We start from the raw sequence: 26,599 nt of genomic DNA on the forward strand, positions 1-26,599 counted from the left end.
AATATCTAGAATCTATCAAGCAAAAATAAAATTGTGACAATAATAGGAATGCACATTTTAATTAGATATTCAAGGGATTTCGAGGTCGTTATTTCTAAATATGTTGCGAAAAGTGTAATATGAGCAGCCTCAAAAAACTGAAAAGCATTACGCTTATTATCATGAAAACTATGGCGTCATACGGTAAAATTACAATGTAAAAACAATGAGCATGACATCACATATTCATTTTGTGATGTCATTACAATGACGGCATCAGCAATATATACTGCATAGTTTCTTCAAATATGGCATATTATTAAAAGCGAACAAGTGAAGTGAAGCCATGACATATTATAAGTCATTGCAAAGAAAACCTACTTTGTTGCAAAATGAAAAGGAGCATGTAAATAAGGTCTCGTTTAATTTAACTACACCCAAAAAGAGCAACTATTTCCTTAATATTGTTGGTAAACCAGCTGTTCCAGCTAAAAAGAAAAAGAAAGCCAGACAAGAAGTGCAGAAAGAAAAAAGTGGAAGCTCTTCAAAATATGATAAAAATAAATCCCGCAACGAAAAGAGCAAAAAGAAAGAGGGAACCTCTGATAAATCAAAAGAAGAGGACATAGAAAAAGAAAGCAGCAAACGCAAAACAACAAATCAACATGTAATGACAGCAAAACGAACAATCAAAACAGATAAATTTGATCAAGAAAAAAAGATGATGGATAAGAAGATCTCAGAATCTTCTCACAGAATCTTCAGATCTCTCTCAGAATCTTCAACCTCGTCAGACGAATGTGAAATTGTTCATAACAAACAACCTATAGAGCAATATCTGTTTGCTAAGCAAAACAAAGTGTGTTTACAGAAGTGTGTATCATTACAGTTATCAGAAGATCCGTCAGATGAAGAGGTGAAAAAATCCTGTAAAACTACAATGTTCTCTGGTAGTAGTGATACTTCAGAGTCTGAAAGCGACGAGCCACCGTCCATATTAGTTACAAAGAGTCGGCCTCAAAATAAACCTCGAGAAGATACTTCAGAGACTGAAACCTCTAGTAGTAGTGATACTTCAGAGTCTGAAAGCGACGAGCCACCTTACATCTTAGTTACAAAGAGTCGGCCTCAAAATAGACCTCGAGAAGATAGTTCAGAGATTGAAACCTCTAGTAGTAGTGATACTTCAGAGTCTGAAACTTCTGGTAGTAGTGATACTTCTGAGTCTGAAAGCGACGAGCAACCTTCCATCTTAGTTACAAAGAGTCGACCTCAAAATGGACGTCGAGAAGAAACTTCAGAGACTAAAACCTCTAGTAGTAGTGATAATTCACAGCCTGAAAGCAACGAGCCATTTTCCAATTTAGTCAAAAAGAATCGACCTCAGAAACGACCACGAGATACGTCATTAGAGAGGGGTATTGCAGGCAATAAAAGAATTCATTCTTTAACGCTACCTCCTGAGTCGATTATTAGATAGAAACCCCTTACCCCGGCTCACAAAGACTACCTCCTCCGCAAAATCACGAAACGCATGGACCTTATTTTTTAACACTATAATATTCAAAATATATTGAGTTTCTTAATTTGTTTTGATGCATATATATTTATCTTTCCTTTTGTAGGCTATTCCCCTGAATAACTTGTATAGTGGGTGAAACCAAAATCATACTTATCTAAATGTATTACTACTAACAACTCACTGCAGCACTAGGCCGCCTGAGGTCAATACAGCAACGCCAGTTCCTCCTACAGCCGATCTATTCAAAGCTTCACTCTTTACCCCTCCCATTAAGTTCCAGTTTCATTTAAATACTTTCTTTGGACGCCTTTGGAAGCGTCCACATTTCAAGGCCACACTTGTCCACTATTATGACCGTGGCCTTCAATATTACAATTTCTTCCTACCCAATTCAGAGACTACATGATTCGCATTTAGCCTCCGACGGATGACCGAAAACCACATTCTTTGGCAATCAGTCATCCGTAGCTTAGCCATCTTAACGTCTCTTTCATTTTAGCCCTAGAAGGTGGGATCCAGCAATATTTTTCTTACAGTTTATTGTTTGATATAGTCAGTTAAATGAGTACCCTCTTAGCACTGTATCTCTGTCAATATCTCTTCACAATGCCTCTGTAAAACATTCAAAAGATCTTTCCCAGCCTTTTGAAGCGCTGCATTTCAGGACCAAACTTGATCACTGTTGTGACCGTGACCTTCAATATTACAATCTTAGTTCGCAAAGTTATTTTCCTATTCTCACAAAAAAATTAACTGCAGAAAGACCACCTACAAAAATAGCTGGGTAAAAAAGCCCCAATAATTTGGAATAGGACAATGAACTACAACAACGTGTCCCTTTTTGAATTGGTAAATTTTAGCGCAATAAATTCAAAGAATTTGAGTTACTTTAAAAGACTTAAGCAATAAAACATACCGAAATATTTTTCTCCTTTCATCAGCCAGATGAATTAATCTAATTCTTTATTTTTCTAATTAAGACTGTTCAATACCAAAAGGGATCCCCCTATCTCGTCCACTATAAACTTTTTTAGTTTGTCTAGCCGAACTATTCAGAATCAATTGTGCAGTTTTGCCTTAACTTCTATAGCTCCAATAAGAGATCGGAATAAACGACGGAATAAACCTAAAACCCCACAACTACTTTCCCGAAAATCTTAGAAAAACCCTTTAGCTTCTCCTGTTTTGTGCCAGAGATAGATATATTCGGATTTATTGAGACTTACATCAATAGAATGAGACTTTTAGCAAAAATTACATTAATTTTTTTTATTGAACGGAGATGAATTTCCTTTTTTAAGTTCAGGAAAGGGCAGTCCCTATTTTCTAGTATACCTGCTAGGAAAATTTTAAATTCAGCTCAAAAGAAGTAGCACAGAATAATTTGACAACTTTGAAAGTTTACTGTTGTGCTAACCGCCTTGATTGAAATCACTGCTGACACAGGATGCATATTATTTACGCTGTTTATACATTAAATAGACAGCGTTTTGCTTATCAATTAGTAAAATATGATTTGTTTTCTTTGTTTTAAACTTGCCTCTCGTTAGCTTTTCGTATCTTGAAAAAGCCCTAAGTAAGTGAATAACTGGAAACATACAATCATTAAACTAAAAAAGAAACTTGGAATTAAAGAGCAACTCCAAAACTTCAAAAAACAGGATTTTGGGTAATTTCTGTTAATTTTAGGTTTTACAAAGCGTAACAATCCCGATAAAAAAATAAAAATGATAAAAGAAAAGTAATAAAAGAAAATAATAAGAGAATAATAAGCTCTAAATAAGAGAAAACGTAGGACAAAAAAAAAAAAATAGTGAAATTTCACAGCCATTGAAAACAAGGGAAAAATAAACTTGTTGGCAAGTTTGGAGATTGATCAATGTTCAGATTTCCAGCACAAACTTTATAACCAATCAGAGTGAAGGTTTAAGGGACATTTTTGAAAATTAGAAAAGATGGAAGCTTTGAACAGCATTTTTCGTAAAGGAAGAATTTGACCGATTTAGAAACAAGGTATAATTAGATTTTATAAATAGATAGTATTAGCAGAGACAAAGAAATTTCTATTAAAAAAGTTTTTTCAAACCGCTTTTTTGCCAACCCAATTTCCGGTTTTTGTAGAATAAGTTTGAGGGTAAAATGTAGGAAAAACACAAACCTTCAATAAAGCTTGGCTGTTTTATCTACAAGTGTGACTGTAACCTGGCTCGGGCATATGATTAAGTTCAACATAATGCTTCGTAAAATCATTTAATGCTTTGTGAAGCAATATGCGTAGTTGTGATAAAGCCAACAATGCGTAGCGGTATATACACTTATGTCGTTTATAATTTTTTTAATAGCGTAAAATTGGCAATTTGATTGAGTAATTTCGACTTTAGTTGATAATTCGATTGTAAACATTGATTTTCATTGATAATCTCACAATCGGATTGCAATTTCGATTCTCAAATCAACTGTGTTGCTTACTAAAAAATAATTATCAATTTGGATTGCCAAATTAAGCAGAAAAAGATTTTCTGATTCCGTTGGAACGGAGAAGCCTTTCTTCAAAAGCGGAAATAGCCTGTTTTTATAAAATTTATAAATATGAGAATAAAGTTTAAACATCATACATAAATTTAACATTGTGCGGCGAGACATCGTAAACATAGCACCGTGCAAACACAGTGTAAATATTTCTAAAACCATAAGCAGAATTGGCTCCACACACAAGCATAATCACACACATAATGTTTTCCGTAAGCTTTAACATTTAAAAAGTGTACCCCCAAAACCACAAATTGGACAATGATTTACGTTTTACGGAGAGTCGCTGTAAATAAGACGTAAGCACTTTAAAACCATAAAGAAAACTGGCTAAAGAGATTTGGAAAAAAAAAACTGGAAAATCCCAAAAATTCTGCATCAAAGACTAAAAATGCTTAATGAGAAAATACTAACTTTATATTATGAAAAATTAGCGTCCCTGGTGTACAAAGGAGGTACATTTGAATGATGGTTGAAGGGCCAGGCTGCCAACCATAGGAAGCAAAGCGAGCAGACGGTAGAAAAAAAATATCCTCAGATGACCAAATGCCTAAGTGAAGCGAATTTTTCTTCGCGAGAGGATGAAGATCTGAGTGCTGCCCGACCAAAAAACGGCCGAGTGCCTGCTGACTTTAGCGGGTGGAAGGAGGTGATGAAAGTCCACAAAGAGGACTTTTGGATATCCAAGAGACCCAGGCACCGAGCCTTTTCAGCTACTATAAAGTTCAATTGAAATAATAAGATAAGCAAAATATCAAGGATTCCAAGGCAGCTAGGGCAACAGCTCCGAGCCTCAGCTAGGCGAAACGATAGGTTATTTTGTGACCAACTCAATGTTAGCTTATTAACGCAAATATATGAGCACTCTGAAATACATACTAATTTAACATAGCTTAAAATTAAGTATATTAACAGCGTACATCATTAGAGGCCTACTACGTCGTGAGCGTAGGGGTATGAAAATGTGGACAAGAATCTTCAAATTAGGTCGAACGACACCTTAACTAATAACATTTTTAAATTGTGTATATTTTCCATTGCTTGATTACTCTTTCACCCCCAGTGAACTTCCTGGGAGGGTGTAAAGAGAGAGGCTTTGAATAGATTGGGATGAAGAAGGAACATGCGTACCTGTGTTGGCCTCAGGCGGCTTGGTAATGCAGTAAGTTGTTAATAGTAGTAGTATTCCAATAAGTTACATGAGATCAGACACGTCTGAAGAAAATCGTTTCGTTGTGGAGTACCTTGTGGAGGCTCTAATTATAAAAAAGAATGAAAATCCATGAATTATATTAACAAATATATAAAATTATGAGGGAAATAGAAAAATCTCGAGATTTCAGGGGGGGCAGGTCAAGAGCCCCACCCCTTCCGAAGAGAGGTCCCCAAGATTTGCCTCTTTTACCATGTTTTACTCCTTGCCATTGTTATGTAACTTATGGGACGTAACCTATCCTAAAGCCTCAGGCGTTGATCTTTCGACCAGTGGGGTGCAGAATCCAAAGAACTATCAATCGATCCAATTCAGCATTCAGACGGTCTATGTGTGAGTAGAGTTTTCAAAGAGGATTTCATGTGCCAATTTAGTTTCAAAGTTTTGCAATTTGAGCTAGATTTAACAGGTAACTGGTTCTATAGCCTAGCTACCAGAAACGATATGTACAAATTAACTTGTGTTTGAAGTAGCGACACTTCTTGGTTAAACATTACTACCAACAACTCACCGTAGCACCAAGCCGCCTGAGGCCAACACAGATACGCGCGATCTTCCTCCATTCCAATCTATTAAAAGGCTTCGTCTTTAAACCTTCCCAGGAAGTTCCCATATCCTTAAATCTTTCTTTCCGTCATCCTCCCACCCCAACCGCGGACGACCTGCTTTCCGATTATCCCTAGACGGTTGGCGAAAAAGGAAAATCTTCAGCAATCTGTCATCCTTCATCCGCAAAACGTACTCTAGCCATCTTTACACCCTCCAAGAAAGCTCCCATTTCCCTTAAAGCTTTCCTTACGATATCCTCCCACCCCAATCGGGGACGACCTGCTTTTCGATTTGCCCTAGACGGTAAGCCGACAGGGCCAATCTTCTGCAATCTGCCATCCTTCGTTCTCAGAATTTGCCCCGGCCATCTCAACCTTTTCCTTACTACAGCCGTCGAAAGTGGGATTGAACAACACTTTTCGTACAGGCTACTGTTTGATAAACAGTCAGTCATTCAGGTGCCCAAAACAATGTTTAGACAATTTGTCTGGAAAACATCTTCTCTATAATATCTTTATATGATATCTCTATTAAAAAATCTTCTCTATAATTTAAATAAATACAAGTATTCTTAAATAATTTTTTTCTACAATTCTTACAGCATCTACCAAAATTAAGATTTTATTTAAAGCATGTATTTCATATCATTATATAGCGGGAAAGACCAATAGCGAACCGATATTGATTATCAAAAATCTGCCGAAACCTGGGATTGAACCAGGGACCTTTAGATTTTCGGTCTAATGCTCTCCCAACTGAGCTATTTCGGCTCTATTACGATTATTATTTAAAATAGATATACAAAATCCAAAATAAAAACTACGCATTTAGCTATTCGTATTATGTCTTCTAGTATCCAGAGATACTTAAAAAGACTTTCTTAGGACAAGCTTCAGGTTATGGATACATTCCTCAAAGTTTCATTCACCTGGCTCAACTACTTTCCAAGATAGAAAACCCCCTTCATTCAGAAGTTTATAAAAGAAAGCACTTATTTTAGCTCCAAGGAAACATACCCATTTGGAAGGATAAGCTGAAGGGATTGAATGCAAGCTTTGGGTTTCAGTTCATTTTTATTAAAGAAGTAGTTGACCTTGTTATTTGTCAATACGGGTCTAAATGTTTAAGAGGGATGCTTTTTTATCACAAGTAAGTAATTAAGGTAAATATAGTCTGATAAGATGTTGTAGGCTACATATGATTTTCTTTTTTTTAATTGTAGTTGTATGTAAATATGAGAATAAAAACAGGCCCAAATATTTAATATTATAAGCTGAAAAAAAAATCTTAGCCGGCAAATCTTCCAAAACCTTGACCTAAAAACAATTGAACGAACAAAATCTATTGTAGCTGAACAGCTATCCAAGAGGCCAGCAATAGCACCAGAACCAGCGTCCCGTTCTCTAACACTGGTTCCCCAGATCTGGTCACTTTACTACATGCTAAAATTCCTTTTAGACCCATTAACGGTCGCTGCCTCTTTTGCTTTACAAATGTATTTCGAAATCGCCTAATAATATATACAATTAATGTATGTTTGAACTATAGTTCCCAAATTTGAGGGGAATAAGCCCATGGCGAGAGTCATCGCTGAGACACTCACCTCGCCCCCCACAGAAAAGTGTTAAGTATTTTACAGAATCCAAAACTAATCATTATTGGCATATCACATCCAAAATGATGATTCACATCCAAAATGAAAAAAAAAAACGAAATGAAAGGCGGGTTTTTAAACCAGTTTTCAGAAAAATGGTAACAGTGTATGTTGACGCAAAATTGTAATGTAGTATCGATCTTAAATTAAAATTTTGCAACTAATCTGGAATCCCTTATTTGACATTAATTATATACTTCTCTCTTATGTTTCTTTCTTTTTATTTTTATTCTACATTTAAACTTTTTCCATGTGGGGGCTATAAATAAATAATCAAATGTCACACGCAAAACAAACAATCAATTTCACATTTAAAAAGAGATGAAAAAAAAAAATAAAGCCGATAAAAAATATAAAGCCGAATCCCTTTTTTATGACATCCTAGATATTTCCATACACCATTTGATATTTCCGCAATTGCACCATTCAATACGACATGACCGACTTCAGATGGAGCGTCAAACAAACGCAGACAAACTGTCACACATGGAGTTTGACCTTAACATCCGCAATATTCACGAGAAGAAAAGCTTAAAAATATGAAAACGAATAGGTACCTTGAGTTTTCTTGACGAGTCTTTTTAATCTTTCTTCTTCTTCTTTTTCGAGGGACTCGATTATTTCCATTTCCTTCCTGGCCAGTTCATCAGCTTCCCCATCTAAAGTTGAAATTATATATCTAGGCGGCGTAGACACGTCTAAAGTTGCAGACTTTGTATACGATGAACTAGAGTCCGCTCGAGTTCCTAAAATAGTTTTGAGGATTTATTTTCCCGGCTATAATCTTATACAGGATGCAAGAATTCAATACCCAGTAGACGGGTTAGATTTATTTGAGCCGTTCAAAGGCTGATTTGAGCGAATACCAAAAAGAAAGCGTTGGAGGAAATTCCGAAAGAAAACTTTTTATCTGTTTCTTTTTTTTATTATGTTTACCAGGAATTGTCTGGTTAAAAACTTCCAGGATTATATAGCTTTTGTCTATGTACTAGTGCCTGGGGAATGTTCTGCTCTTAGAACTGACTCAAGTTCTTAGATTACAATTATAAGTGCATATTCAAATAGACTTAGCCATATTGACCAAGAATTGACTAACTAAATCAATTAAAAATACAATCTTTTACTGTTTTTAACAGCATAAAAATATTTACAGCTAAAAAGCTAAAATTATAAAAGCTAAATATTGCTAGCCAAAACTAAAAATGTTCTGCATTTTAAAAAATTGCTTTTTTAACATACTATTTATTTGCCTTTCTTGACGCCAATCCTTATTTACAGAGAATGTCCTGTGTTTAAATATAGCAGCTATAAAGAGACAAAGGATATTCTCTATAAAATTGTACATATATAAAATCGAATGCATGCATGCCTATGTATCGTGTATAGATTACTACATTGTTCATCCGATCGCCAAGAAACTTCGAGAAGTTGTTGAGTGCACTCTTGCCAATGTTTTAGGCATGAAATTTCCCCCCTCCCCAAAGCCATCTTCGTATTTTTTTTTTAATTAGAAATCCCTAAACGCAAATGCTTGACACTTCCGTCACAATTCCTTCTTTCGAGATCGCTGCAACGTGCGACGGATAAGCTAGTATTACATATAGTTAAGTCAACCAATTGTTTTGGCGCTAAAACATTATGAGATACGTAGAAAGTGGTTTTGACAAAATTGGCTTCTGAAACGCTCATTCAACTTTGTGACAAGGTGTTATGGTCTTGATCAAAAATGGTTTTTGAAAACCCCGTATATATATAAACCAAATTTAACTGAAAATCAGCAATAAGTGAAAACCAGAAGGTTAAACCAATTCAAAAAAATAAGCAAACCTATGCACAAAAAGCATACAGGACTCTTAAAAAAAAGTTTTAAGGGACCCTGGTCCTTTATTCAAAAAGAGATCCAAAACACGACTCGAAAGGTCTTACATTTTTTAAATTAAAATATTAATAAAAAGTTTGTACTGGCAACTCTTAAGGAGACTTGTAAATTTCTTGTATTTTCCATATTAGTGATATATTTCATAAATTATTCTAGCTGCCGCCCCCCCTCCAAAAAAAAGTTCCGTACGTACCTGCCATCGAGATTGGAGGGATCTAGGCTACAACCTGTACTGGTCTATAAGATATACCTACCCAGGAACAAAATGTCATTAGAAAAGCACAAATATGAAATATGTCAAGATTATAATACTATAATCTTGTCTTAATTTATTAATATAATTTATAATACTTCTTTCCTTAATATATTTGCAGGTTTTCAGGAAAAGATACACGGTCTAAATCTTGGTGTTATACAAGGATAATTTCAATGTAAAAAATTATAGTCAAAATCTCACCAGTACTACTATGATTTATTTTCGCTTACTTCCAACCATATTTATCTTATAACATGTGTTGCAGAGGCGTCGGCTTCTTTGACTGACAACATATTTTCTCTTTTTCATCCCTAAAAAGGGCAGTGGCACTTTTCGCTGCTTTGGATCCCAATGTCTCACTTGCCTCTCTTTGTAATTATATTTCTCAAGGTGGGTCTTTCTTGATTAAAAATGAGCGACTTTTGATTCTCAGATATAAAAAAAAAAATTTGGATGTATCCTGGGAATCAAGGGCTGATCCAGGATTTTTTTCGGGGGGGGGGGGGGTTTACTAATTTTTGACTCAGTTTTCGACTAATTTTACTGATTTTTACCTAGGTTTTACTAGTTTTCAAAAATTTCGGGGGGGGGGGGGTTCAAACCGGGTACCCCCCCCCCTGGATACGGCCTTGCTGGGAATTTGCGGATATACGGTTGTTTGTGCGGGCGTGACCAAAAGAAGAATAATTCCAAAAAATCAACTCCACTTTGTCCTTGGATGACCCCAGGTTTCCTTACATGTGTTAAGCGGAAAGCATATCTTTAGAAAGTTTACGCGAATGATCAATCTTGATTCTTCAGTCCATCTCGTTTAAAGGGCCAAGGTACGTTTTAAAAGTCAGTTACGCGTAGGCAAAAATGGATTACTACGGGGAAAATTTTCCGAACATGAGAGGAATATTAAAAATATCCCAACGGTTATTACCTTGGATGCAGCAATAGCTGTAGACTAGTAAAGAACAAACCACAGCCCAAAGTAACTAAAAATCATAACTTACGTTTTTCATTTAATTTTCATAGAAGAATCGTCATTTGACACAGATTCAAGATTAGTAACTATTATCAATGTGGTTCAGTAACTAAGACAGGTCATTCACCAAATTCGCTGCTGACAAAATTAATTGTTGGTGAAGATATTAAAGATAAAAAGAAGTGATAAATTACGGAGCTGACTTCATATTTTGCTTCAATTGGTCAACTTGCATCTATTTCAGCATCCTTGGCGAGACGTCTCAGTGTCTCAAGTTTTTTGCGCGAGAGAAAATAGCTGACTTTGAAGTCTCTCGATTAGTTTCACAGTAAAATGAATCATGTTCTTCAGGGCCTGATTTAATGTCAATTCGTATTTTAAATATATTCTCTCAGTAGTTTTGACTCCTTTGAAAAAATTTACTAATAGACTGTTGACTGAGTGCGAGAAACTTCAGCAGTTTTTAAGTTTGTACGGATAATCTTTCTCCAATAAAAGTTGTAGTAAGACCAATCCTTTAAATTGCCGGCTGGTTTCTCTTCTTTCTATATATAATATATTTTTTTTAAGCCGTTTCATTCTTGTCTGCTGAATTCTGAGGCGAAGAGGTGTTTCCCTCAAAATCAATTCTACTTCTGCTAAATCAAACTTGTGTTCTTCTTCTCAATTTTGCTAATAGCATCCGGTAGCTTATCCCATGTTATTCTTCTCCCAAAATTATAATATTTAGGTGTCAGGGGAGTGTCGTTAGACTGGTTACATTCTCATCTCCATTGGCGATCCTTATTTTATAATCCAGAGTGTTTTTTAAGGTATATGTTGGTTTCCGAATTCCCCACGGTTCCATCCTTAATTCATCACTTTATCTTGTTTACATTAATAACGCATATTAGGCAATAAGAGACGAATCTAGGTCTGTGTGATGTAATTTATTTTTCCAAAGTAATCTGCAAGATCCAGACGCGAATATTTCAGAGCATGGTGAAGATTTATTTGGTTTTGCATATGATACTACACTTGTAAGTGCAGATTACGCCCAATCTAGCTGGGCAGAAAAGCTTTAAATTCTTATGGATAGAGCTTATGCATGGCTTGAAAGCAAACTGTCTAGATGCCAGCATGTTCCGGAGTAGGACTTAGGTTCCTGAACTTAGATATTATTCCGAAACATATAGGACATCGCACAATGTATATGCCTTCCTCGTTTACATTTTGAAGTCTCTTTGCAACTCTCTTATTCAGTCTTGCATATATCATTATTCTTTGTCTTGGATACTTTTTTGTCTTGGATACTTGGATACTTTGTCTTGGATAAATCATTATTCTTTGTCTTGGATACTTTTCCATTCCTTGTAAAAAAAAAAATCTCTTTCTCTTCTTCGCCAAAATCCTCGGTTGTTGGTCCTGGAATCAAATAGATCAACAGAAAACTTCTTCGTAGATTCCAGATTTAATCTACAGTCGTTTTCTATTTTGTTTGTCTGATGCCATCTTGTTTTTCTAGCAACTTCAATACCATTCTATTGCCAGTCTTCCAACTGTCCGCGCTCCAAATTAATTTTTAGTCTCAAAGACTCATTTGAGCAATAGGTTTGAACCTCATTGCCTTCCAATGTTTAAGACTGTCAATCCCTCTGGACCTCCAAATATTAGTGAAAGCGTATTTAGATACTATAATTTGATTTCTTTTCAACCAGTTAAGTTTTTTAGATCATTTTTATAAATTTGTTTGATTTTTTTTTTCTCCACTCGCTCAATCTAGCGTACGACAAAAATTAGCCGTTTGATGCATAATTGAGTGTAAGGTGTGGTTGCTATTTCCTTTTAAAAGATTTCTTGTGCAATTGTCATTACCTTCCCTAAGGCTACAAGCAAAATTGTTGGTTTTTAGGCCAATATTTTAAATCTTTCTGTGGTTCAATCCCGCTTTCTATAACTATAATGAGGGAAATGTTGAGACGGATAGGGCATGTTCTGCGGATGAAGAATGCCCGATTGCCAAGGATGGTCCTTTTCAACCAACCGTCTAGGGCTAAATGGAAAGCAGGTCGTCCACAGTTGGGATGGAAGGATGTTGTAGAGAAAGACTTAGGAGAAATGGGAACTTCCTGGGAGGGTGTAAAGAGGGAGGATTTGAATAGATTAGGGCGGAGGAGGAACGTGCGTAGCTCTGTTCTGTGTTGGCCTCAGGCGTCTTGGTGCTGCGGTGATTTAGTAGTAATAGTAGTATTTTAAATCATTGTGATCAATTTCAGCTAGTCAATTGCGATCGATAGAGCACAGGTCAAAGCTTCTAAGGGTTTCTACCAAGTTTCTAGCTACCCCAGCAATATAGTTAAGAGTAATGTGCCCTCAATGCTTTTTTTTTTGCCATACCGCATGAAAGGATGCTCTTTTTTTAATAAAATAGTATTTATAATAGTATTTGGAAAGGTTATTTGGAAAGGTTAATAAAATAGTATTTGGAAAGGTTGAGATGGCTAGGGCACGTTGTACGGATGAAGGATGACAGATTGCCGAAGGTTGTTCTTTTCGGCCAACCGGCTAGGGCTAAACGGAAAACAGGTCATCCTCGTCTGGGGTAGGAGGACGTCATAAAGAAAGATTTAAAAGAAATGGGAACTTCGTGGGAGGGTGTAAAAAGGGAGGGTTTGAATAGGTTGGGATGGAGGAGGAGCATGCGTAGCTGTGTTGGCATCAGGCGGCTTGGTGCTTCGGTGAGTTGTTAGTAGTAGTAGTAGTATATTTATTTGCCACAAGATTATTGTTAGAATTGAAAAATTACAAGACTTACTCATTGGAGAATGGGAATCACTGTTTTCAAAAGCAGCACTTCCTAAACTTTGCGGCGAATCATCCGAACTTCGCGTTGGCGACGACTTGCTGGAAACTCCATTCATATTATCCTAAAAATCATTTTAAACTTAATAATCCAATTGTAAAAAAAAATTAAAGCACAAATACCCTCTAAATAAACCAAATTAAGAAGAAAGAAAGCTTGGACTTGGAAAGTCATACTCCACATGTCCGTGTACCAAAAGCTAAAAGTATGCTTCACATTTCTGAGAAAAACACACCGTAAGGTAACAAAAAGTCCTGTAATGAGTCTTTACCCACTTGTGGCTATGTTTACAATAGATGTAGGGTATTTACACGGGGATAGAGTATTGTGAATGTAGGGTATCTACTTCCGAGGAAGTAGACGGTACCAGCCATCATTGGAAAAGAAAATGCATCAATACCTCTATATTATTTACATAGAGGTATTATTCATTTAAGACAGTATATATTATCCAGTAAAGACAGTAGCCGTAACAGAGCTTTTTGTTTAAATCCTCAAACAAAAACAATGCTGAGTAAAACATTAAAAACCTTTTTTTTGTTCTATAAGATTAGGGAAATATGAGATGTGCCATTTATTTGTGGCACAAGTTTTGCAGCATAATTATGGGTGGACTGGCCAAACTGACTCGAGAGTCAGGCCGATAATTGAACAAAGAAAAAAGGCCCACTTCTTTTAATCAGAAAGAATATTTTTAATTTCTTTTTTTTTTAATAATTTTACTGACACCGTCATTATATAGGGTAAGACAGTGCCAGGGAAAGGCATGATTACACAGTTAACTTTTGATACAGTAAAATACTAACAGTGTAAATAAAACCTCAACAATAAACCAACTACATCTAGAAAAAAACGCACACAGAAGGAGGCAAGGAGAATCGAACTTCCACGTTAATAAAAATAATATATATATATATATATATATATATATATATATATATATATATATATATATATATATATATATATATATATATATATATATATATATATATATATATATATATATATATATATATATATTTTTGATGAGTGGACGTGAAATCCAGCAGGTGATACGAAATTTTAGACTCCTAACAGAGCCGAGTGGTTAGCGCTCCGGACTTGGAATCCTGAGGTCAGGGGTTCAAGTCCTGGTGTCACTGGCTATTTGGTTTGGAACGGGGGTCAATGGTGTGACCCTGAAAGCTCGGCCAGAGTCAAGCCCACTTTAAATGGGTGCCAGAAGAAATCTAAAGTAAAAACACGGGACACATTGGACGGTTTGCCTCCAATCAAGAATTGCACTCTCGGCCGAAGGCAGTGAATCAGGAGATCGGTACCTGCGCAACGCAGACCTTCGGTCAGCATGCCAAAAAGTTTTTTAAGTTTTTATCAGAGCCACGCTTAACGTTTATGCTCCCTTTGAAACATAAAATGCATTCATTCATCCAATCAAAATTACGATGTTACCTAGACTTGTTTTCACAGAATGATTTTAACTGGCTTTTCTAATTAAATGATAAAAAGTTCCATCCGAACGATTTTCAAACAATTTTCAACACATTTTTCAATCTACAAAAAATGCTAAACAATCCCTAAAAATCAAATTCTGAATAAAAATGAACCTTCGCTATCGGTTTGTAGCAAAATTTTCATCTGACGTTGAAACAATTTAAAGTCTACATACCAAAAATAACATACCATACCAAAAAGTTGAAAAGGGAAAATAATTCTAAATAGAAGATATAACCATGTTCAAAATAAAACAAGGTACCTTGTAGTTTGTTTTTACAAAATTTGGTCAGACAGTGAGGCAGATTCCTCAGATGGATTTGTATCCACTGTTTACGTTTATTGGGTTATATTGACTTAATAGAAGGTAGGGGAGATGGCCAATAATAGGGCAAAACCATATTTCATTACCCTTAGTCGAAATACAACCAAAAACAAGTATGTGCACCACATAGATACTGCGATATTGTCAGGTAGTGCCATTTATCTAAAGTTATTGTCATGCCCAAAATGAAGCAGTACATCTTTTGCGTATTTCAAAAGTCATCCACTGTTCACATTTGTAGATGCATATTAGGGGGTGGCCTTTACTGATCCAAAATATATTTCATCATATTTAGCTGAAATAATACCTTGCAGAATAGTAGACATAATATACCCATACTATAAGTAATTACACCCAATAAGAGCTAGATTCTAGTACGAGTTTCCAACACCAAGTTAACAGAAATCGCTGTTATATTCTGGAACTACTCTTAGATTCCGAAACCACAGAGGTCCTGTGGTTTTGTGTACCCTAGGGGACACACCCCTTTGTCATTTGAAGGATATGCATCTAAAAGGCCTTTGATAAACAGAATCAAATAGTGAAACTATAGAGGGAATAAAAACAAAATTAGTGGGAAGGCCTACAGTCTTGCCACCTAGTCACGCCATTGCAGCTACTAATTGGCGTTTGCTAATATTTTGAATCCCAATCAAGTCCCTAAAGTTTTAAACAAGCTAGTTTCATTTTAAACTTGTTTTTATAATCAATCATGAGTTTGAATTATTGATATATGGACAAAAGCAAAAAATCAAAACATTTATTCAGAAATACTACCAGTGATATACATAGTTTGAAATAACAACTTTGATTTTTCTTGCTTAGAGGCTCAAAATTTAATCCTAGAATTTAGTATAGAAAAAGGGAAAGTATTTCGAAAAAGTTTTATCTGGCATTTCTCCCTCATTTTCATTCAGATTTTGTAAATTATAAAATTTGTTGCTTTTCAAAAAATTGCCATTTTCAAAAAAAAGATTAAGCAAAAATTTTTTAACTTATTTTTAAATTTATTTTTTTGATCACAATTTTTTTTTTAAATACTTTCTTTTGGGAGACATAATTGGTCTATACTTTAAATCGGCCTGTTGCAACAATTCTTACATGATCATCAAATCTATAAATATCATAGCGTTTTTGAGAGCGATAATTTAAAAAAGGGAAACACACAATCTTGCTCAAACACAACACCAAATCACATTATTCGCAGCCTTTATTTTCTAGTGTTTAGTTGCGGCTTAAGACACCCTTAATACAAAAGTTAAGTCTGCCAAAATATATATTTTATTTTTGGAAAGTTTAGAATTCTAACTGATGCTACCAGTTCGAAATAGACATTGTTCATAATAACTTTAATCTTTTTGTAGGAGTTTGTACATAGGCTCTAGACAAACCCCTAAAACTAATTATAAAATAAACGGAAATAATAAAAACGGTAATATGATGTCAACAAGAATGCATGGGCAAAAAATTCACAAGCTATCATGACGTCATATTTCTACTCTTGTCATATCACAATACAAAGTGATAGATGACGTCATTTTGTTTTTCAAAAAATCCAATTATGACGTCATAGAGGGTACTTAAGGTGCAGGCAAACTGGTAGTTTAACTCAGATTTAATAAAGTGATGTCAAGTATAACATTTTGTAATATGTATGAAACATACAACTGCCAAGACTACGAAGTCTACGAAAATTTCGAAGACAGAGATACAACTTCAAACACATGCAACTACGATGGTGAATATGATTTGGAGGAATATTTTACAAATGGGTATAACTACAGATATACATCCCGAGTGAAACCAATTCCACAAACAACAGAAATATTGCCTTTCAAAAGCAACTACGTCTTCTCCATCAATACAAGAAAATTCAAACCTGATTCAAAGATTGTTGAGTCAGCAGAAACTGACGGGGTGCAAGAGGAGATTTGGGGTGCATTTGAAAAAGAAAAACTGTATTTTGGCTCAAGGATCCAAAGGCTGAAACTGAATGACAAGGGAGAAATAGGAGACCCAACGAAGGAGGATAGAGATGCAAGTGCCAATGAAAGGGTTTCAGAAATTTGGGATAAAATTAATGTTAAACCTGCAGAAGAACCGACGAGTGTGCCAGTCGTAAAAGCTGTTTACGTACCTCCCAGTTTGAGAAATAGAAGAAAAAGGGAAGCACCAAATCTTGCGAGTTTAAAGTTATTCCCGACTCTTGGAAATGATGAAAGTGAAATTGATTGTACTGTAAAGCAGATGAATGAAGAAGGTGAAGGATTCACTGAGATAAAAAGCAGAAGATCGACAGTGGCTAATAATAGGCCAGTGACGAATGGGCGTGCTGTGATATCTGCTTATGTGCCTCCCAGTTTGACGAGAAGTAACAAAATGGAAAGGTCATATAGATTTGCCAATGATGACCGTAGAGGCCGAGGAATACCGTTGATGCCGATTTCTGAAAAGCCAGTAAAGAAGCCTATTTATGTACCTCCCTTTACAAGAAGAAGGCAGAGTACCGAACAAACTGCAGCTAAGGCTCATATAAATGAGCGTGTTGGGATATCTGCTAATGTGCCTCCCAGTTTGATAAGTAGTAGAAAAATGGAGAGACAAGATAGATTTGCCAATGATGACCGTAGCAGCCAAGGAAAACCGTTGATGCCGATCTATGAAAGGCTACTAATGACCAGCAAGCAGAGTGGCAAACAAACTGCAGCTAAGTCTAGTATAAATGACTGTGATGGGATATCTGCTAATGTGCCTCCCAGTTTGACAAGTAGTAGAAAAATGGAGAGACCAGATAGATTTGCCAATGATGACCTTAGCAGCCAAGGAAAACCGTTGATGCCGATCAATGAAAGGCTACTAATGATAAGCAAGCAGAGTGGCGAACAAAGTGCAGCTAAGTCTCATATAAATGAGTGTGATGGGATATCTGCTAATGTGCCTCCCAGTTTGACAAGTAGTAGAAAAATGGAGAGACCAGATAGATTTGCCAATGATGACCTTAGCAGCCAAGGAAAACCGTTGATGCCGATCAATGAAAGGCTACTAATGATAAGCAAGCAGAGTGGCGAACAAACTGCAGCTAAGTCTCATATAAATGAGTGTGATGGGATATCTGCTAATGTGCCTCCCAGTTTGACAAGTAGTAGAAAAATGGAGAGACCAGATAGATTTGCCAATGATGACCGTAGCAGCCAAGGAAAACCGTTGACGCCGATCAATGAAAGGCTACTAATGACAAGCAAGCAGAGTGGCGAACAAACTGCAGCTAAGTTTCATCTAAATGAGTGTGATGGGATATCTGATAATGTGCCTCCCAGTTTGACAAGCAGTAGAAAAATGGAGGGACCAGATAGATTTGCCAATGATGACCGTAGCAGCCAAGGAAAACCGTTGATGCCGATCTATGAAAGGCTACTAATGATAAGCAAGCAGAGTGGCTAACAAACTGCAGCTAAGTCTCATATAAATGAGTGTGATGGGATATCTGCTAATGTGCCTCCCAGTTTGACAAGTAGTAGAAAAATGGAGAGACCAGATAGATTTGCCAATGATGACCTTAGCAGCCAAGGAAAACCGTTGATGCCGATCAATGAAAGGCTACTAATGATAAGCAAGCAGAGTGGCGAACAAAGTGCAGCTAAGTCTCATATAAACGAGTGTGACGGGATATCTGCTAATGTGCCTCCCATTTGGACGAGAAGTAGAAAAATGGAGAAACCGGGTAGATTTACCGATGAAACCCGTAGCAGCCGAGGAAAATATGTACCTCCCACTGTAATAAGAGAACAAACTGCAGCTAAGGCTCATATAAATGAGCGCACTGTGATATCTGCCAAAGTGCCTCCCAGTTGGACGAGAAGTAGAAAAATGGAGAGACCGGGTAGATTTACGGATGAAACCCGTAGCAGCCGAGAAAATTATGTACCTCCCTTTGTACGAAGCAGGCAGAGTTACGAATAAACTGCAGCTAAGGGTCATATAAATCTAAAAAATAAGTTTTATGTATTTTTGAATGTAGACTAAGTAGTACCTAATAAAAATTATTATATTTCAATGAAGAAAATTGAGCTTACAAATTTGTTAGGGTATAATTAGACTGCAAAAACTTATGCGTTGTCCAAATTGCGCATATGAGGGGGAATGTCCCCTCCGCAATATCTCGCTCTTTACACTAAAGCTTTTTTTAGAACATTCTAAAAAAGGTTGGTATTCTAATTCACGGACCTTGTGTTTCAGGAATCGTTCTTAAAGAATTGGGACAAAAAGTCAAACTTTAGTTTAAAGAGCGAGGTATTGAAGAGGGACAGCCCCCCTCACATACGTAATCATTTCTGTCGGTTTTAAATTTTGATGTTGCTCCTTATTTTCAATTGAAAAAACTTATTTTCAATTTTTTAGTTTAATTTTTGATCTTTTTTAAATAATGCAGGGTAATCCAGCTCCCCCTCCATGGAAAATTCTCGCCCCCCCCCCGGGGAAATACCTCCATGGAACGTTTTTCTCATGTAAGATACCCCCCACCAAGAAAATTCCCCCCGGACAATTCTATCCCTGAAAATTCTCCCTGGAAAATTTTTTGCGCAAGATTCCGGGTGAAATATTTTTTTCATCACACTTTCATTAGAAAAAGACTCCGATTTCTGATTGTTTTTAAAATCATGCCGAAAATCCTCTCCTCCGTGGAAATTTTGTCCCGCACCCCCCCCCCCCCCAGTAGAAAGTTGCCCCCGCAGAAAATTACCGGAGAATTTATCCCGTGAAAAACTCCCCCATAGAGAATTTCTCCCGTGGAAAATCCCCCACCTACGGAAAGATACTCTAGACAACTGCAACCAGATAAAGTTTTGCCCCGGGAAATTCGGCAAAGACAAAATAAGACTAATAAAAATAAATTCGTATAAGAATTCTGGCAAATTCCAGCAGTTTAAATTTTCCCGGGAAAGTTCACCTCCCGGAAACTTACCTCCCAATGGAAAATTCTCCCCGTGGAAACCCCCCCCCCTCATAAGAAAATGGCCCCCACCCGAAAAATGCATGCACACTTCCCAATAACAAATACTATACGTAAACAACGGGCAAATTTTGTGACTTAAAGCCCTTTCACCAGGGGATGTGTGGGGTCATGTTATCTCCGAATCCATAATTATTGGGCCTTGCAACTATGCTGAACAAAATGGCATTGTAAAAATTTCAATTTGACGACTTTGAGGAACAAAGGGGGATGGGAGGGGGGCTAGTTTCCCTCTAATCTTTTTCGTCGCTTAAAAAGGGCACAATAACTTTTAATTTTCGTTCAAATGAGCCCTTTTCCGATATTCTAAGACTATTGGTTCGATGTGATCACCCATGGAACAAACAAAAACAAAACAAATAATAAATAAACACACATCCATGATTTTCTTTTGGCAAAAAAAACAAACAACAAAATTCCACATTTTTGGAGGTTGGAGCTTGAAACTTACACAAGAGGGTTCTCGGATACGCTGAATCTGATTGTGATTTATGTTAAGATTCATTGATTTTAGGAGTGTTTTCCCCTTTTTTCGAAAATCAGGCAGATTTTCTCAGGCTCGTAGCGTTTGATGGATAACACTAAGTTAATGAACCTTATATATTTGGAATCAACATAATAAGCCAATTCTTTTAATATATCTATTGATGCCAAAATTCCTTTTTTCGTTTCGATTACTATTGAGCCGTGTCGCTCCTTACTTACAGTTCGTTACCAAGAATTGTTTCATCAAACCAATCTTAGGTACTGACAGGTGTTTTCGCGCAAATGCTCTCCGGTTCTGTTAACCAGAAATGCTTTTGATCCTGATCAGCGTTTTCATATCAACAGAACTTTGTTTCGGCTGAGCCTCTGGTCAGCACGATAAAAGGCCCTAATAAGAGTTCACTACAAATACGTTGAAGATGACACTTAAAGGCTCTATTTAATTAGATAATTAAAAAAACAAAGTCTGGATTTGCCTTGACGAGACTATTTCAGCCTCCGAGACCAAATTCCACCTAATTTCTATATCAGAGCAAAAACTATACGAAGGCTAAACTATGTCAGAGCAAAATTAATATAAAGCACTGAAAACAAAAATTTCAAAAAATTTTAAGAACAGGGGAATGAATAATGTAGTGACATTAAATGCTGTAAAAATAGAGCTTTGGGCAGTAAAAAAACTGATTAAAAAATTTACCAGTTCAATTTCTCTGAGTAAAAATATATGTAAATAAAAAAAAATTAAACTGTTGTTTCCAGAAGTACAAGCTTTAGACAGCTCTAGATCTAGCTCCCACATACCTAGACAGCTTCTGGAACGCGTACGATCCATGCTGATCTGACCACGTCCTAACTTTCATATAAATACAGGATGTCAAAAGAAGAAGCACTTGTACTTTTAGAACCCACATTTCTTCACATCTGATTTTAAAAATACAGTGAAATCTAATATCTATCGACATTGTATATTTGATACTGCCTGTTTTCATACTAAGGTTCGTTCAAGTAAAGGCACTGCTTTGTTCAGTATTTGTATGCACCCTCGTTAAATTGTCTGCGATTGGGGCGAATTTTGTAGTTTAACTCAGTATTTAAATACCTCGTATTAGATAAGCTAAATACCTTATTTACCTTAAATTCTTTAAATATCTTAGATGAATTAATTAAATAAAGTAAATGCTTAAATACCAAAAATATTATTTAAATACCTTACATACTATTGAAATACCCTAAACACCTTCCGCTTTATAGCGTAACTTAGTATTTAAATACCTCCGGTGTTGTGAAAATCAGTGAACGGCACAAAGTATTCTATAAGGTCGTTCCGTCCTATTCAATAATTGCTAATAACGTGTCTGATAGTTGTGTCTCATCATCTGTTAAACTTAGCAAAAACTTCTTTCTTACACTCTATAGTTACAAAAATAAATATAAAATGGAAACTCTATGCGAATTTGGAAGCGAAATAAACCGACTCTCCTCTGCCATAACATGGATATACAAAAAAAAAAAATAATAATAACAAAAAATAAAAGTCAAGGATAGACCTCCTCTGACTTCGACACGGCAAGTCCATTGGCACAGTAAGAGTTTTAGATTTTTCTGTGTGCCATACTTTGTAAGATACAATCTAGCATGCCATAAAAATAAATTTCACCGAATTTTGTAGCCAAAACACACTACGGACAAACTAGAATAATGAAATCTAGTAGCCTATGTATGTCTAGTAGAAAACGGAGTTGCAAAGCGGAATAAGAAAACTTCGAAAATCTATTAACAAAATTCTGTATTTTCATCTATTTCTTCCCGCTCAAAAAAAAAAAAATAAATAAATAAAAAATCACTATCTCACGGATTTCCCAAAAGCTTAAAAATTTATGTTTTGGATTGTGCTTAATTTCCACGTACAGCAGTAAAAAGGCAATCCCTGACAAAAGGAATACAAGTAAACTCAGAGATGTTAATAGTATACATACCTGCGAATCGTTTTGAAAGTCATTTGGTAGCACTTCGTTCTCATCTGAATCCCCAGATTCCACTGGAGGAGGGGGAGGTTTACTCTTTGGTGGAGCTAATCTGGCAGTTGGAGCTAAAAGCACTGCTTCAAGTTCCCATGGCTTCTGTAATGTTTAGTTATATATCAATCAAGAGAACATAGGTTATTTGAAACTCAGAATATAGATTTAAAGAATAGCATGCCCCAAGTCAAAGGGGCACAAGGTCTAACCCTTAAAGGACAAAATCCTTCTCGTTGGAAGTTATGAGAAAAATAATATGAAAAATCGCACCAAGGATTCGAAGGAAAAAGACACCAAAGGTCGAGGACAGTCAAAATTTGCTTTAATTTCTAGACTTGCTCAAGTATCTGTAAGAAAAATATCCAAACAAAATCAGACCAGCTTTTCTTTGGCAGTTCAACATACAATGACAACCTTTTGGTGAAATTATTGGTAATAACAGTGTAAGCCCTCCCTTACTCCTCCTCAGCTCAGGTCAATTCGGCCACAGGCTTCGAAAAGGTACTACTACGACAATAATTGTTACTTCTGAGTAGGTTCGGTCGAGATGAGACTATCACTTCGGTAGGCATTCTTGTAACTAGAATTTGGGCCACCTCCTCCTCCCAGGAGGTAAGATTAGTTCTTGACCCCCAAAATGCACAACCAGGATGTTAGCAATTGCCTCTAATCAAGTTTGGCCAAAAAACAAAAAAACATCTCTAGTAGATGTCCAAATAGCAAGAGCTGACGAGCCCTATTCCCATTCCGAGGTAGAAACAGGTCTAAAGGTCCATAAGGCACGACAAGGGAAGTTCATTCTCAATTTTCTTATTTCACCTCTCACTTGGATCCTCATCGCATGGATCTAATGATTAGAAATGGTTGGTTTTACCAGCAGAGCCTTGTTTAGACACAAAAATCTTTTTCGGTGTATGTCCTGATGACGAGAGCTTTAGGATGTCCTCACTCTACATCCCCAAACACCCGCCCCTCCCTCCCTCATATCCTATATAAAGGTTAGATTTCGTCCGAATTCTTAAGAGGCTCAATGTGGACCACAGCTCTTATTCCCTATTAAATATGGTTAAGTTCAAACAAATCCTTCTTGTGGATATACTGAAAACTTAGATTTAGACTCCCTTCCCCATGAAGGTAGGATTGGAACAGGATACCAAAAAGACACAACTTGAACACACACTCATCTTCCGTAAAATTTGGACGCCCAAATTTGTGGACCCCCTGTCCCTCCCCCAATAGAGATCGGATTGAGGATAGACTACTAAAACGTAAAAACTACACTTACTCTTCTTTGCCATAAAGGTTGATTGATATAAAAAAAAATTCCTCCTTATACAAGAGACTTCACTAGGATTTCGACTATTAATGAATATCAAGTATGTTGAGATCCGACTACCTCTTACGGTAGTGTCGACGGTAATGTTTTTCAGTCTCGTTCTAAGCCAAAACTTTATACATACACAATTTAAGAAAACACAACCACGATCAAAAACAACTCTATGACAAAAACCCGAATTTAGAACTTTGAGGTCCACTTTTCCATAATGATTTACTAAGAAGGATAGAAAAGAAACAGCATCACGGTTTCATATTATCTAAGAGATAATTCCATGTTGCACATACGACAATATGACATTACAAGATCCCGAAGCGGCTTGATTTTGGAGCTAAGATAATTTCGGTTGGTGTCTACTGATCTACTAGACTAAGGAAAATTATACTATTTTTGGTTTGGAAAGCTAATAGAAATTTCAGCTAAGATCATTTCCGTTGGTGTCTTTGTTCCACTATCTAGTAGACTAAGGAAATTTATATTATTTTTTGGTTTGAAAAACTAATAGAAATTTCAGCTAAGACACTTTCCGTTGGTGTCTTTGCTACATCATCTAGTAGACTAAGGAAAATTATACTATTTTTTGGTTTGGAAAACTAATAGAAATTTCGCAAACTTCAGAGAAACATATCTACTCCGTTTCATGATGCTCATATGGGGAAAAAATTTCTAATTTTCAATTCTTATCGGCATCGAGCTACTTACCTCTGATCACACACAAAATAAACTTTTATATTAAATCTGTGAAATCTCTTAAAAATATTGTAGATAAAAAGTCTCGGGTAGAAGGTCATAATTTTTCAACAGCTAAGCTATAATATTTCAACGAGCCTGAGAAATCGCCATGACGCATATATAGGATAAATATAAAGATCCTCCAGGGCCATTGATTCCGCATAAGGGAACGAATCAACCTCTCAGTTTTTTCTTTTTTTCAGAAAAAAATAGCAAGCCTGTTGCCAATCTTGCGGCAGCTGGAATCAAACCCCAGGCCCCATATTGCCAAACAGAGCATCAATCCATTGCGATACCAGAGTTTCGTCGTGTTCCTTTAAATCTCCCCTCCCCCCCCCCTTCTGTAGTAGATTCCTAATGAACAATTCCACCCCCTCGAAAATTTACCCAATATGTAAATCGAGTAGCCAAGCGGAAATTAGACCCAATAAAAACATTAAGAACAAAAAGGATGTTTAAATATTCTAGCTATATTCCGAAATGTGTGGTGTAGAACCAAACAACCGGTTCAACCCCCCCCCTGGAACTTACTGGGGGACATTTTTCGCAGTGGGTGTTTCTTGCGGGGGAGATTTCTAGGGAGAATGTTCCGGGGGAAAGTCGCCTAGCACCGTGCTACCACCGGGCCACAAAACGCATTTACTTACACCAAAAAGAGGGGTGACACCCTGACGCAAAATGCAGAATATATATTCAGGCTGGTTTAGTCAATTTAATCTGCTGATCAAATTGAGCAGAACTAAAACAAAGAAGAGATAAAATAAAATGAACCGTAAGTTTTCAACAGGAAAGCCAAACATCTTACCTGGTTCACCACGTCCTCGTTCCTTTCAGCCCTAGACGATGACATGCTACTGTCTTGTGTTTTGCTTACCAAAACATCTTTCAAGACTTCCCCTTCTTTAGAATTGACCAATTTAGAGCCACTCATTTGCTTATGTGAAACCACGGTTTTCATATCTGTCATATTTGTAACTGGTCGGGTATCACTGCACTCTTTTTCGGCAGATTTAGGTCGGATCAATTCTGAGGCAAGGCGACCTGGAGGAGGCCGTTTAACATTTTTTTCGGGTTCACACTTTTGTTGGAATGCTGCCAGCTTAGATTTGACTGAATATGACATATCTAAACCGTCAGATAGTTTCAATTCAGATTTCTTGGAATCATGGTTCTTCTCTTGTGTTTGAAAGGCTTTGAGTTTTCTTTGGAATGTTTCATCTTTGTCGGGAGTTATACGCGTCTGAGGTATACTTTCTTCATTGGCAAGTGCTTGCAATTTGTTCTATAAAGAAAACAAAAAAAGATATACACAATCAATATTTAAACCTTAACCTCATGAAATTTAATTCCCCGAGAATTCAATTTCGTTACTCCCGCAACGGCTCACTTTTTTTATTAGGATCAAAAATAAAATTAAGGGTTGGTCTAGACCCTGACTTAGTTTTATAATTACCTTAAATCGCTGATTGGAGCAAAAGTAAGAATTTCCGTCCTTGCTGCAACTAATAGTTGCAACTGAACTAACTCTTAATAGCCGTTGTTAACACAGATATGATTACTATTTTTGCAGTTGTTCATTTTATACCCATAAGTTTTTTGGGGTACAGAAATAAATAGAACCAGCTAAGATCTAGCTGGTCGATTAAGCGACCATTTTTTTATAAGAATTAAAAATAAAATTAAGAGTTGATCTTGACGCTGATTTAGTTTTATAATGGTTGCACTTAAACTGCTGATAGCCTTTAACATAGATATGGATATTATTTTTACATTTTCTTAAACGTATATGTTACCGTGAATGTCC

The 26,599-nt window shown here is 36.3% G+C and overlaps 1 protein-coding gene, 1 non-coding gene and 1 pseudogene across 3 annotated transcripts in view; 1 reads left to right on the forward strand and 2 right to left on the reverse strand.

Annotated features, from left to right (window-relative positions):
• Window positions 1–26,599, reverse strand: part of smash (smallish) — an 89,002-nt gene that overhangs the window by 39,896 nt on the left and 22,507 nt on the right. For both annotated transcript variants that reach the window (XM_089088223.1, XM_089088222.1), the window contains exons 5-8: window positions 25,601–26,077; window positions 22,686–22,829; window positions 13,346–13,457; window positions 8,004–8,192 (exon numbers count right to left, since the gene is read on the reverse strand). In XM_089088223.1, the coding sequence (XP_088944349.1) occupies window positions 8,004–8,192; window positions 13,346–13,457; window positions 22,686–22,829; window positions 25,601–26,077 (922 nt within the window). The remainder of the gene's footprint in view (window positions 1–8,003; window positions 8,193–13,345; window positions 13,458–22,685; window positions 22,830–25,600; window positions 26,078–26,599) is intronic.
• On the reverse strand, window positions 6,490–6,562 carry TRNAF-GAA (transfer RNA phenylalanine (anticodon GAA)). The gene has a single exon. It is a non-coding gene; the product is annotated as a tRNA-Phe (tRNA).
• LOC148952984 (uncharacterized) lies at window positions 16,863–19,235 on the forward strand (annotated as a pseudogene).

Source organism: Artemia sp. Qi Xiang Cuo, chromosome 4 (genome assembly GCF_049724085.1).
Source record: "Artemia sp. Qi Xiang Cuo chromosome 4, ASM4972408v1, whole genome shotgun sequence".
NCBI lineage: Eukaryota > Metazoa > Arthropoda > Branchiopoda > Anostraca > Artemiidae > Artemia > Artemia sp. Qi Xiang Cuo.